The sequence below is a fragment of the Capra hircus genome, chromosome 2 (assembly GCF_001704415.2).
Source record: "Capra hircus breed San Clemente chromosome 2, ASM170441v1, whole genome shotgun sequence".
Classification (NCBI taxonomy): domain Eukaryota; kingdom Metazoa; phylum Chordata; class Mammalia; order Artiodactyla; family Bovidae; genus Capra; species Capra hircus.
In genome coordinates this window covers 21,980,467-21,994,976 of record NC_030809.1, presented here as the reverse complement: position 1 = coordinate 21,994,976, position 14,510 = coordinate 21,980,467, and the positions used below count along the sequence as shown (strand labels likewise).

General features: G+C 39.2%; 1 protein-coding gene across 1 annotated transcript in view; it reads left to right on the top strand.

Annotated features, from left to right (window-relative positions):
- Positions 1-14,510, top strand: part of NYAP2 (neuronal tyrosine-phosphorylated phosphoinositide-3-kinase adaptor 2) — a 255,681-nt gene that overhangs the window by 219,217 nt on the left and 21,954 nt on the right. The window contains exon 5 of the mRNA XM_018058866.1: positions 11,160-11,369. Coding sequence (XP_017914355.1) covers positions 11,160-11,369 — 210 coding nt within the window. The remainder of the gene's footprint in view (positions 1-11,159; positions 11,370-14,510) is intronic.

The following is a 14,510-nucleotide window of genomic DNA, read 5'->3' as shown; positions in this document are numbered from 1 at the left end:
TGTTTGAAAGTTTTTAAAGACCAAACACAGACTTTAAAACTCTGTTTATTATGAATAAGTATCAATCTTTGCAACCATAAAATAATAACTTTTGAATATAAGTCAGTATGTGAGTTTCTGTGTCTTAGGGTGAGAGTTACGTGCTGGGCAGTGGTCAGGAAACCTGTCGCTTTATCAGGTCTTTACTAATTGCCATTTGTGTGACCTTGAGCAAGCGATGTAAAAGCTCTGAGCTGTCTTTAAATGTGTAAAATAATTAGGATTCTTTGCATAGTCTCTCTTAGTTCAGTACATCTCATCTGTTTTATTACTTTATTAAATGGTGTATGTGTGCGTGTGTGTGTGCGTGTGCGTGTGTGTGCATGCATGTGTGTGTGCGTGCATGCTCAGTCCTGCCTGACTCTGTGACCCCAGGGACTGTAGCCTGCCAGGCTCCTCTGTCCATGGAATCTCCTAGGCAAGAACACTAGAGTGGGTTGCCATTTCCTCCTCCAGGGGATCTTCGCAACCAAGGATTAAACCCTTGTCTCTTGCGCTCCTGTGCTGGCAGGCAGATTGTTCACTACTAGTGCCACCTGGGAAGCCTACTTATTAAATGACCTGCCTCATCTATTTTATTAAAACTAAACTTTTACTTTACTACTCTTCTTAACACAAAATCTAGGTTTTGTTTCTGATTTTATTTAAAACTGTGGAATCTCTAGCTGCTTGAGCTATTATCATTCTTTCTCGCTATATACATTTGAAGAGAAGGCATCCCTTAAATGTTAGAATTGACATAACTGACCCCCAAATGACAGAGTTCACACTAGAGAGAAGCAATCATAAAAAATTTAAAACTCCCCTCTGCTCCTTGGTGCCCTTTCATTGTGCAGACAGAGGAGCCTTTGCTTTGTTTTCCTTGGAGACTTGGGAGGTGGAATCATCGAAGGGCAAGGGGAGGATCCGAGAGCCCACCTGGACTCATAGGTAAACCGTGTCAGGCTGTCTGGCTATGATCAGTTCCAGACGCCACAGGTTTAAAAGACACAATGACATGCAATTACTGTCCGGGACAGAGAGAATAGGAGAGTGAGAGTTCTGGATTTGTATTCTGAATATGATGTGACTAAGAGGAGACAGACTCCCTGCTCTAGTTCTAAAGGATGTTTACTTAAGAACAGAACTAGACTAGCTCTCTGAGCTGTTGCAGAAACAGGGTACCAACAACCAACTAATGATGGTGCTTGGAGAGAGGCCAACTTGAGCTCCGTATAGAAGCTCTCTAGTACTTAAATATGATTTCTGTTGAGTCAAGCTTTCCCATGAGATGGGAACACTACCGTCCTGGGATACCTCCCCACTAGGTAAGATGGCCACCAGCAATTCCACACACTTACACCCTCCTTTTGATGAGTTGTTGTGTTTAGGGTTTCTGAGATCTCTTTCAGCTCTCAAATCTGATGCCTGAATCTAATACACATCTGATAATGCAGTTTAGTGTAGAGCTTCCTTTAGAGTCCAAATGTGTTGTCTTTTCTGCCTAATTAAGTTGCCTTTATCACCTTTCATTTTTCCATGGTCCAGTAGTGGGACCAGAATGGAGAGACTTCAATCTTGAGAATTATACTAATATAAGGGGATAATTCTAAAGCATTCTTGATGCCCATAGCAAACCTGAATTCTTATCAGCAACATGAGCTTTGGTCCCTATATTTCCAAGCACTATTAAGTAGATATTTTGTATCTGAGGGATCCCTGTGTGAAAGCGTGAAATTTTGAGTACAATAGCAGTCACAAACCACAAATTTAAAAGTCTCTTGTCTAAGTCATCTGAATCATGTAGATGTTCATAGAAGCAGTTAAGTGACAAGATAAATTAATCTTTTTAAATATTGCAAAAAAATCAAAATAAAGTAATCTTATGTCTCCCCAAGAAAACAGTGTTTACTGGTCATACTTACAAATAAATATTTGTTTACTCAGACAGATTACTTATTTTCTGGTCTACCATTAGCAAGTCAATAAAAAACCTGTATGGGTTAACAAAAAATAATAATTTTGGCTACAGGAATTAACTTTTGTTTGTCAGTGAGGGTTATTGGTTCCTGCCATGGGCCATGTGCTGGCTGAGTTTGGAAAGGTTGGTGGGGAGGCTGAGTCATGGTCTAAGATAGGGTTACATCTGGGACTTAACGCTAAACAGTTCACTGTCCTGAGTGAAGAAACAGGGATGCATTCATTCATCCCCTTGATTTTCACTGATGTCTGTTCAACATTGGGTAACAACATGAAAGATGTAGTCTTTAGTCTTAAGAAGTTTATGGTCTGTTGGGAAAATCATATGTGTAAGTTAGTAATTACATGACCTTTCCAACCTAAAAAGACAACTTTGGAGAGATGACAAAACTGTCCATTTTAATCCATTGTGTTTCCCCAGGTAGCCATAGGTCACAGTCCATCAGAACAAATTGTTTTCTTTGTCTCTAGAGCTTGAAAGGGATTTTAGGTGGTGCAAATCTGTAAGAATCTTTAGTGCTATGTCACTGTAGAGAGTTTGAATGTTGATGAGAAAGAGTGAACAAAGATTCAGGGAAACCTCAGTGTCTGGTGGGCAGCAGATCTGGGGGAAAGCCTTGACACCCATCCAGGGGGCTGTGTGGCTCCAGGGCAGAAAAGAGGGAAGAATAAATTAGAAGCTGGAGAGACAAAGATAGGCTCAGAGACAACATAAGTAAAAGTGAAAGTGAAGTCACTCAGTCCTGTCCGACTCTTTGCGACCCCATGGACTGTAGCCTACCAGGCTCCTTCATCCATGGAATTTTCCAGACAAAAGTACTGGAGTGGGTTGCCATTAGACAACATAAGCAGCAGAGAAATGGGAAAACTTTGAGAAAGGACTTCAGAGTTAGCAGCATGAAGAGTGATGGACTGACATCCTATAGAGAATATGTTGGTCATGAAATGATGATTCCTGATCTTTTAACCATATTTATCAGTCTTCAACCATAACACTGTAAAACGTTTAAGACAATATGTAAAACACACAGTCTGAAAGATCAATGCAATGCATTAATATGTGCTTTTATATAGCAAGATGAGATTTCAGTGTGAGAATCAGATGTTTAGATCAATAGTGAACACCCCATGATAGAGGATGAGCAATTTCTCTGTGGTTGACTTCTTGCTACATGCTGGAGCTTAACTGTGATCACTGAAAGAACTTAGTTTCCACATAAAAATGTACGACGGTACCTAAGATTCATTTTGTTTAGGCAAGTTTGTTACTAAAATCAATTTTGCTTTCAATAGGTGTTAAGAAAACACTGAGAGATATGGATAAACACATCCTTATTCCTCTGAATAGATTTCTTTGGGTTTCAGTGTTTCTTAGTCTAATTGTCTACTTTCCGTTTGTCTACTTTCCATTTGTCTCTGCTCAACAGCTATTTTAAAGATTTGTTTTTATTTTATGTAGGAAATGCATTTTGTAGGGAGATGTTCTGTTCTTGAACATCTATGGCAAACCTGGTTTCAGTTCAGTTCAGTCACTCAGTCGCGTCCGACTCTTTGCAACCCCATCACAGCATGCCAGGCCTCCCTGTCCATCACCAACTCCCGGAGTGCACTCAAACTCATGTCCATCGAGTCAGTGATGCCACCCAGCCATCTCATCCTCAGTCGTCCCCTTCTCCTCCTGCCCCCAATCCCTCCCAGCATCAGAGTCTTTTCCAATGAGTCAACTCTTTGCATGAGGTGGCCAAAGTACTGGAGTTTCAGCTTTAGCATCAGTCCTTCCAAAGAAATCCCAGGGCTGATCTCCTTCAGAATGGACTGGTTGGATCTCCTTGCAGTCCAAGGGACGCTCAAGAGTCTTCTCCAGCACCACAGTTCGAAAGCATCAATTCTTCAGCGCTCAGCTTTCTTCACAGTCCAACTCTCACATCCATATATGACCACTGGAAAAACCATAGCCTTGACTAGACGGACCTTAGTGGGCAAAAAAATGTCTCTGCTTTTTAATATGCTATCTAGGTTGGTCATAACTTTCCTTCCAAGGAGTAAGTGTCTTTTAATTTCATGGCTGCAGTCACCACCTGGTTTACTCCCCAATAAAATGCTCAATAGTACATTTATGATTTTCCTACTGATTTTTCAGATTTGCCTTCTACTTAGATGTGAAGGTACAGGGCACAAGGCTCAGTAGTATGATTTCTGCAAGTTTTTTGTTCAGGTTTCCCTGAATATACCTGCCAAAGTTCACTAAAGTCTAAACTCTGGGACTTGAAAACAAAGAAAGAGAAAAGGAAAAAAAAGAACACTTTTTGTTCCCAAAGCTGTATTGGGCTTTTATTTAGTTGAGGCTTGAGACCAAAGTGACACTTCCCTGGTGCCTGTAAGTGAGTAATTTGAATGAGAACAAAGAAACTGAGACTGGTATAGGGGGAGAAGCTTGACATACATCCTCAGCCTTTCATATTTAAAATAGTGTCCAAACCTGTAGGAACAGTATTGAACCCAATGATAAATTAGAGCTTTTTTTTTTTTTTTTTTTAGTTGGTCAGTTTCAATTCCAGGGGTAGAAGACTCTGTGTGTGTGTGTGTGTGTGTGTGTGTGTGTGTGTGTGTGTGTGTATGTGCAGGAGGAAGAAAGAGAGAGAGAGAACAAAAAAATTTAACTGCTTAATCATGGCAGGGGAATAAAACCTAGAAAGTGATAATAAGGTAAACATCCCAACATTAAGTTTGAAATCTGGAAGAGAAAGTGAGGTGAAACAGATGGGTCATTAGGTTCTGAGGCTGTGACATTTGGAAGCCAGTCACATTTTCTTTGAAATTGTGAATAAACAGCTTGGAAATAGTCTAGGATGTTCTTTTTCTGATTCTTGTTTTATTCCATTTGACTCAGGGCACAGAAAAGCAATTGTTGGTTAAATTGTCTTGCTGTAATTAATTGCTGGGATGTATTAGTTTGAAAATATTTTTTCTTATATTTGCTTTCAGTATAACTGGGACTTAAGCTTATATATGGGTCCAGGGATCTTTATGGAACTGCCCTCCTGGTTTATGTTCTGTCTCATAGAATTATATTTTTGACGAATGTGTATACAACCTCATAGCATCTTGATGCTGGAAGGGACCTCAGTAATGTGGAAATTAGTGAAGACCAAACAAATGAGAACACACAGGGCTATTTATTCAGACTTTGCTGTAGCAAGGCAATCAGCCACCAGGATTGGCAGAAACTCAAGGCAGGGAGGAAGTGCAAAGCTTTATTTGGGAAAAACGAACTGCTTCAGGTATGCCCCCAGTGGAGGCAGTTGGCATAGGTGAGTTGCCGACAACCTAACCTAGAAACAGGGTTGTTGTTTCTTTGCTAAGTCCTGTCCTACTTTTTGTGACCCCATGGACTGTAGCCCGCCAGGCTCCTCTCTCCATGGGATTTCCCAGGCAAGAACACTGGAATGGTTTGCCATTTCCTTCTGCAGGGGATCTTCCTGACCCAGGGATCGAACCCATGTCTTCTGCATTAGCAGGTGGATATTTACCACTGAGCCATCTGGGAAGCCCAGAAGCAGGGTATCTTATGTTAGTGTTAGGGGAACATATTTGACTTTTTCTGTTTGGGTCTATGTTAAAAGCAGGGATAAAAACTGGGGAAGCTGACAGTTTGTAATTAAATCCTGTCTGTTTTGGGCCAATTCTTACACAGATTGCAGTTTGCTAGAGACAGCAGCGCAAAGTCTCTACAAGTCTGACTTATGCATTGCAGGTTAGCTTTCTACACTGATTACTGTAGATGCTTAGCTAGAATTCTATTTTTATATGTGGTCTGGCAAGTTTACATCTGTATCTTCAGTCTTTCAGTGATTATCCAAAACAAACATAGAAAGAATAAATAAATTCATGAAGGACAAATTGCCACAGATTTTTTTTTTAATGAATACTATTTTTTATATGTGTGGCCCTGTTTCATTTTTAAAATATTAAAAATGTAGGATATGATTAGATCCTTCAAATTAAATTGGAAAAGTTAGGCAGGGCTGGTCTTATGTCCATTTTGTAGTTAAGCAAAGCAGAGCTCCAAGAGAAAAAAAACAAGGGCTCAGGGTCATGGGTCACCAGCCATGTGGCCACAGTGGCTAAGGATTCCAGCTAGGCCTCTCAGATCCCTCTCCCAGCTGCTTACTGTATTACAAACTATTCTATCTCTGCCCCACAGATTCGAATAACAGGGAACCAAAGTATGACATTTGTCTTATCACACTGCTGGAAGATGATGAGTGTTTGAATTTACATGCAAAGAAAACAAAATACTGATTCTCTGAACCTATTCTGTCTCTGTTCATTTTACTCTTTCTAAAAGATTCTTTATTTGAATTAAACTTTCAACCTGGCAAATTTTACAGCTTATGATTGTCAGGTAATTAGATTTTTGAAAATACCTTAGCTCTGTGCCACTCGAATACGTTTGTATCGCTCACCAGATCCCCTTCTTCCATTAGGAATGTTGTATTTCCTACACACATTGGAAAGATGCCAGAGGATTTAGGAAAGCTACTCCATAAATGAGTTAGTTACATACCCACTGAGCAATATGCTAAGAGCTAGAGGCACCAATGGAAAAAAAAAAGCAAAACTCAACACTCAGATCCTGCCTTTAAAGAACTCGGGGCCTTTTAAGAACAAGTACACCGAAAAAAAATGATACAAGACAATGTCAGTACAGAGATGTTATCCACCATGGGCTATATATGGAGGAGGGTGGCTTCAAAGGACGCTTAAACTGGGTAAAGATGACTGAGGAAAGAGTTCTCTGATGAAAGGAAAGGATGTAAGTGTTTTTCAATGCAAGTGAGGTAGGAGATAGTAGCTATAGAAACCAGCATTGCTTTTGTTGGAGAGGGAGTAGGGAGGAAGAAGCTACAGCTAATTTATTGATGTTTCTTGAATACAGTGTTCAAGTAGGAAGTGAAAAAGTTAAAGAGGCAAACAGTGAGATGGAGAATCATGTGGGTCATGGGGAGCTTAGACATACTTCTGTAACAGGAAGCTTCTGGAAGGATTTTAGCCAGGGATACATTATGACTAGATTTGCATTTTTTTTGTTTTTGTTTTTTGTCTTTAAATGCTTATCTATATGCACTACAGAATGACTATCACATCAGCTTTCTGAAATAACATTATTCTGAGTGTAGCAAGCTGGTATCACTCTTAAACCATATATATTTACTACATATGCTCTTTTAAAAATTAGGAAGTGATTATATTTTTTAAAAAATTTCCCATAGGCTATTTTTTTAAAAATTGAAGAGTAGTTTATTTACAATGCTGTGTTAGTTTTAGATGCGCAGCAAAGTCATTCAGTTTTATACATGTATATACATTCTATACATAGAAATTTATATCAGTTCAGTTCAGTCGCTCAGTTGTGTCCGACTCTTTGCAACCCCATGAATCACAGCACACCAGGCCTCCCTGTCCATCACCAACTCCCAGAGTTCACTCAGACTCACGTCCATCAAGTCAGTGGTGCCATCCAGCTATCTCATCCTCTGTCGTCCCCTTCTTCTCCTGCCCCCAATCCCTCCCAGCATCAAAGTCTTTTCCAATGAGTCAACTCTTTGCATGAGGTGGCCAAAGTATTGGAGTTTCAGCTTTAGCATCATTCCTTCCAAAGAAATCCCAGGGCTGATCTCCTTCAGAATGGACTGGTTGGATCTCCTTGCAGTCCAAGGGACTCTCAAGTCTTCTCCAACACCACAGTTCAAAAGCATCAATTCTTCGGCACTCAGTCTTCTTCACAGTCCAGCTCTCACATCCATACATGACTACTGGAAAAACCATAGCCTTGATTAGATGGACCTAAGTCGGCAAAGTAATGTCTCTGCTTTTGAATATGCTATCTAGGTTGGTCATAACTTTCCTTCCAAGGAGTAAGCGTGTTTTAATTTCATGGCTGCAGTCACTATCTGCAGTGATTTTGGAGACCCTCAAAATAAAGTCTGACACTGTTTCCACTGTTTCCCCATCTATTTGCCATGAAGTGATGGGACTGGATGCCATGATCTTAGCTTTCTGAATGTTGTGCTTTAAGCCAACTTTTTCACTCTCTCTTTTTACTTTCATCAAGAGGCTTTTTAGTTCTTCTTCACTTTCTGCCATAAGGGTGGTATAATCTGCATATCTGAGGTTATTGATATGTCTCCCAGCAATCTTGATTCCAGCTTGTGTTTCTTCCACTCCAGCGTTTCTCATGATGTACTTTGCATATAATTAAGCAGAGTGACAATATACAGCCTTGACATACTCCTTTTCCTATTTGGAATCAGTCTTTGTTCCATGTCCAGTTCTAACTGTTGCTTCCTGACCTGCATACAGATTTCTCAAGAGGCAGGTCAGGTGGTCTGGTATTCCCATCTCTCTCAGAATTTTCCACAGTTTATTGTGATCCACACAGTCAAAGGCTTTGGCATAGTCAATAAAGCAGAAATAGATGCTTTTCTGGAACTCTCTTGCTTTTTCCATGATCCAGCAGATGTTGGCAATTTAATCTCTGGTTCCTCTGCCTTTTCTAAAACCAGCTTGAACATCAGGAAGTTCACGGTTCACGTATTGCTGAAGCCTGGCTTGGAGAATTTTGAGCATCACTTTACTAGCGTGTGAGATGAGTGCAATTGTGCGGTAGTTTGAGCATTCTTTGGCATTCCCTTTCTTTGGGATTGGAATGAAAACTGACCTTTTCTAGTCCTGTGGCCACTGCTGAGTTGTCCAAATTTGCTGGCATATTGAGTGCAGCACTTTCACAGCATCATCTTTCAGGATTTGAAATAGCTCTACTGGAATTCCATCACCTCCACTGGCTTTATTTGAAGTGATGCTTCCTAAGGCCCACTTGACTTCGCATTCCAGGATGTCTGGCTCTAGATGAGTGATCACACCATCGTGATTATCCGGGCCATGAAGATCTTTTTTGTACAGTTCTTCTGTGTATTCTTGCCATCTCTTTTTAATATGTTCTGCTTCTGTTAGGTCCATACAATTTCTGTCCTTTATCGAGCCCATCTTTGCATGAAATGTTCCCTTGGTATCTCTAATTTTCTTGAAGAGATCTCTAGTCTTTCCCATCCTGTTCTTCTCCTCTATTTCTTTGCATTGATCACTGAAGAAGGCTTTCTTATCTATTCTTGCTATTCTTTGGAACTCTGCATTCAGATGCTTATATCTTTCCTTTTCTTCTTGGCTTTTCGCTTCTCTTCTTTTCAGAGCTATTTGTAAGGCTTCCCCAGACAGCCATTTTGCTTTTTTGCATTTCTTTTCCATGTATAATTTATATACATATATACAATTATATATGTATATACATTTATATATGTATATACATTTCTATATATAGAAATCCATATGTATAGAAATGTGTATATATATACATATAGAAATATATATGTATAGAAATGTTTATATACATTTTTATGTATAGAAATGTATATATATTATATAGAGATGTATTTCTATATTTGTTGTTGTTTAGTCATAAAATCGTGTCTGACTCTTTTGTGACCCCTTGGTGGACTGTAGCTCACCAAGCTCCTCTGCCCATCGGCTTTCCCAGGCAAGAATACTCGAGTGGGTTTCCATGTCCTTCTCCAGGGGAATCTTCCCAACCCAGGGATCAAACCCACGTCTCCTGTATTGGCAGGTTTTTTACCAGTGGACCATCAGGGAAGCCATACATATGTAATATCTATCTATCTATATATTCATATGTATATTCTTTTCAGATTCTCTTCCTTTATAGATTATTACAAAATATTGATATTCCCCCTGTGCTATCTGGTACATCCTTGTTGGTATCTATATAATGTATATAATATGTATAATATTATATTACTATATAGTGTGCGTCTATTAATTCCAAACTATAGGTGCTTTTAAATACTAATGTTTATGACTTACAGAATGGTTATCACATCTAGTCCCTGAAAAAACACTTGATCAAACTTGCATTTTACACAGATCACTTTGGCAGTATATGGAGCTTATTTTTTGGGAAGTCAAAGACAGTCAAGGAGGTAAGTTTGGTGATGATTAGAGCTTGAACCAGAACAGCTGAGATAGACATGATAGGAAGAGCAACAGAGGGTAAAACAAGACCTTCACAAATAAAATCTGTAGAATTTGCAGACTGATGGACTAGAGAGTAGCAGTTGAAAAAGAGATCGATAAGTTTCTAACTTGGGTGGCTGGCAGAACAGAAGGAATCGTTGGTTTAGTTAGAAATGGTGTCCGCACAGTATGTGAAATGTTAAATTTGTTTTATCTAAGGGACATCCAGATGGAGTCATCCAGTAAGCAGTTGGATGAATACATCTACAGCTCAGGAGAATGGTCCAGCCTTCCCATAAACTATTTAGAAACCACCAGCCTCAAACAATTGCTAGTAGAATCCTGGAGGATGAAATCATAGAAAGAATATATTCTTTCAAGTTGTGACTGTAGTTTGTAGTCAACACAACCCAAATGGAAGGGACACTTGGAGGAAGAGGAGGTAGGAATGACACAGAAAAGCTGTTAGACAACACACCACAGGAAAATGGCCATCAGTGACGCCAGGAGAATTGAAAATATCAATAAGAGCGTAATACACAGATTAATCTCATTCCTGTCTTATTGTAATGATGTAAAGAGAGTGGCTTAAAAGTGTCTTCTAAATTTGCCAACTAAAAGGCACTAGGTGATTTTAGCAAAACCACTTTGTAGTAGAGCGGCTGGGCTAAATTTATGTCACAGGTGGGTAGCAGAATGAATGGAAGATGAGAATGTAAAGAGAAGGACTGTAAGAGTGCTTTTTATGAAGTTTCCTTGAAGATTTGCACCAGGGAGGAGTGACTGAAGAAAACTCAAGGTTCACTGAGGTTCTCCATTCCAAAGCTGTAACTGTTTCTCACTGATGATAACCTGCAAAGCTCGGAAAAACGGGCCCGTGCGATGTGGTCCTGATTTATTTAAATGCTATCATCTCCAACACACCTCAGTTTCCAAAATTACATTAAAATATTTTATAAAATATGAAATATTTTCTAGAAATTAGAAACACATTAAATATTCTTTCATTTTTAAAGGAATCTGGGGAGGATGTGACTTTTGTTTAAGATACTATAATTCTGGTTAATACGCAGAATCCACAGAGGAGCTGAAGGTTCGGAGCCACAGCACGGAGCCAATACCAAAGTTGGACAGCAAAGAGAGAGGCCATCATGGGGCATCGTCCTCCAGAGAGCCTATCAAAGCTCAGGAATGGGATGGGACCCCTGGACCACCTGTGGTCACCAGCAGACTGGGAAGATGCTCCGTGAGCCCCACATTACTAGCAGGAAACCACAGCTCAGGTAAGAAAGAGAGTAATCCCCCAAATGGTAAGTCCTCATGGCTCTAGAAACTGTTTTTATGCAATTATCCCTTAGAAAATCATAACCACAGGTATCTCTGTCTCTACTCATAGAGACAGTGTAAGTAGCCCTTCGCACAGAAGGAGGGAACAGTATGTGGTACACTCCAGGGAACATTCTTCACATGGATGATGGAGAAGTGAATGGTGCTTTTCAGAGCTGTACAATGCAGCAACCCTGACAATTCCAACCATCTGTACTAAATTTCTTAACAAAACAAAACAAAAAAACCCTAAGGGCTCATCTAAAGCAGTTTTCATTTTATAAAGTTGAAGTAAGTTAGAGTTTATGCCTCCTTTGCTTTAAAATAGATTTTAGACTATTGGGGAAAATAAATAGGAAGTAACATGGAGAATAAAAAAATGTAGCAAAGATGATTGGAAGGCAATAGAGAGAGTATATATTATAAGGCATCTGATGTCATAAGATGAAGACAGTAACTGGTCATTGGGCAAGGTACTATGTTTCCATATAAGTTGAAAGAGTTACAAAATTATAATCTAATACATCTTAAATTCACAAGTTGAAATTAAAATCTGAAATTTAGTTTTGCAATGTTAATTGTTGTTGTTTAGTCACCAAGTCCTATCTGACTCTCTGCAACCTTGTGGATTGCAGCAATATTAATAGATAAATATTATTAAACAACATTTTTAAAAATACAGAATATATGTGCTTTGAATTGATCAATCGACATGGTGGATTCACAGAGAACTGTCAACTGAAATAAACAACAATGAGGCAGACGCCTGTAGTTTTCAGGTTTCTATTCTTTAAGAGTGTTAGGACTCTGAAAAAAAAGACCAATCCTTTAATGTTCTTTTCAACTCTGATAGTCATCTTGGAAAGCAATTAGCGTGAATTTAGCCTGGGGTCTCTAACTGTCATGCACAAGTTAAAATTGGAACAGGATGAATGATATATGTATTGGGAAAAGGATGCTTCCAGAACATTAGCCAGGCGAGGCAGAACAATAGCTTCCTCTGACTTAAATGTAACTAAAAGCTTTGGTGATATTGCCATATCACATATCATGTGGGTCATCAACTTAATAGCATGAGTTCAAATTTCAGAGAAGGAACATGTGAATTTAGTAGAAATCTAAAAATAGATTTTTGATCATAAAATATAAATATCTATAGGTATATGAGAAGATATATATTCATTTTGTCATGAAGAACAAAAACATAGGACACAAATGGAATTTTGTAGGATAAAAGCCGCTCCCAAAGAAGGTTGACATCACTATTCTATTGGGAATTGTGATTCATTTTAGTTTATTTATTAGTGTATTATTAAGGTATATTTTTGGTTTTTTGTTATTAGTATATTATTAGTTGTAGTGTTTTTCATTATTTGGTTATTAATATATTAGTAATGTTTTTAATTATTAGTATATTTTTAGTGATTAAGTTTGTGCCACTATCCAGAAAATAAAAAGTATTTGCTCCTGTTGTGACCACAGATATTTTATAAAATCCAGAAGCATTAGCTGAATGTTTATTATGTAACAGCCACTGTTTGAAGATCTGTGAGTACAGTAACGAGTAAGACATCTTCATATTTGGGGCCTCAAAGGCAAGTGCAGGACAGATGAGTGGATCATTGCAATAGAATGCATTGTATACAAATAATATGCAAACCTAGTAGGGAGAAATAAGTTACTTTTTCTTGGGAGGGTATGATTTCAGGGAAAACAATGACAAGCTTTTGGTGTATAGATGAAATCATCATTGCTTAAAAAGGTAACACTTTGAGCTAGGCTTGAACTATCAGAAACCTGCTCACCAGGAGGACACAGAAGAAATGTCTGCCTTCTAAATGAAAATCTGAAATACTGTAGGATGGACTCTAGCACATTTGCTGTGACGATTTACAGATGGTTTACTGAAGAAACCGCAAAGTAGGTTGGGACCAGATAGCAAGCATCGTGAAGGGCCTTGTGCATTAAGCAGAAATTCTTTCAGTCACAGAGTACCAATTAACAGTGGCTAAAGTAACCCTGGCTTCTGTTAAGACCCCATAGCCTGGAGCAGGAGGTAGGTGGTTTCAAGATTCTTGTAACTGTTTCGTGATATCATCGAGGACTGAGAAGCTTCCTGTCCTATAACTCTTTTCTTTTGCTACCCTGGATGGTACGTTTGTGATTACAAGCTGAGGAGATGGTTCTGAGTATCATGTTTCAGCAGACTCTCTTTCTGATCTACTTGGGCAAATCTGGGAAGCATCCTCTAGATCAATCACTGAGTGAAGAAGAAGGGACTTCCACGAGCTTATAGAGGGCCTTTCTTTCCCTTACATAAAGAGACCTCTGCTTTATACCTGAAGATGAAATCAACAGTCTGTTTGCAGGGAGTGTAGCATAAGCAGTGGACAGTTATCTGTCCCATTGTGGTTAGGTTTGGCACATTATGTGGTGGACTTTTGTAGTCATTTGTATATTTTTAAGATAAATAAAATATAAATTTAGTTTTCATCATGAAAAGCCCAATGATAACACCAAGCCTTCAAGCATAGTCAGCATTGTTGCTGAGTCCAAGCTTGCACTGCTCCCTGCAGGACAGGTCAATAAATTGAGAGATGAGTTGTTGGGGCAACAGTAACTTTATGCGTAAAATCATCAGACTCAGAAGATGGTGGACTAGTGTCCCAAAGAACCATCTTCCCCAAGTTAGAATTCTGGCTTTTCTTATTCTGAAAAGGGAGGGAGTGTGGCTGGATGCTGCCAGCTTCCTGGTGCCAGAATCCTTTGTACTTGCAGCTGTCCAGATAGGCCTGGTAATGTGTTCCTGCAAACCTCCAGTAAGACAAGTGTTATTTTCTGTTCTGTAACTTTTTACCTTTGTATGAATGGGAAGCTATTATCAGAAACTTGAAAATGTCCTATCTTGTATATATATTTCAGGCTATAGGCAAACCCGGCTCCCTGGGTGGTGCTAGTTGTAAAGAACTTGCCTGCCAAAGCAAGAGACATAAGAGACCTGGGTCGGATCCCTGGATCAGGAAGATCTCCTGGAGAAGGGAATGGCAACCCACTCCAGTATTCTTGCCTGGAGAATTCCATGGACAGAGGAACCTGGG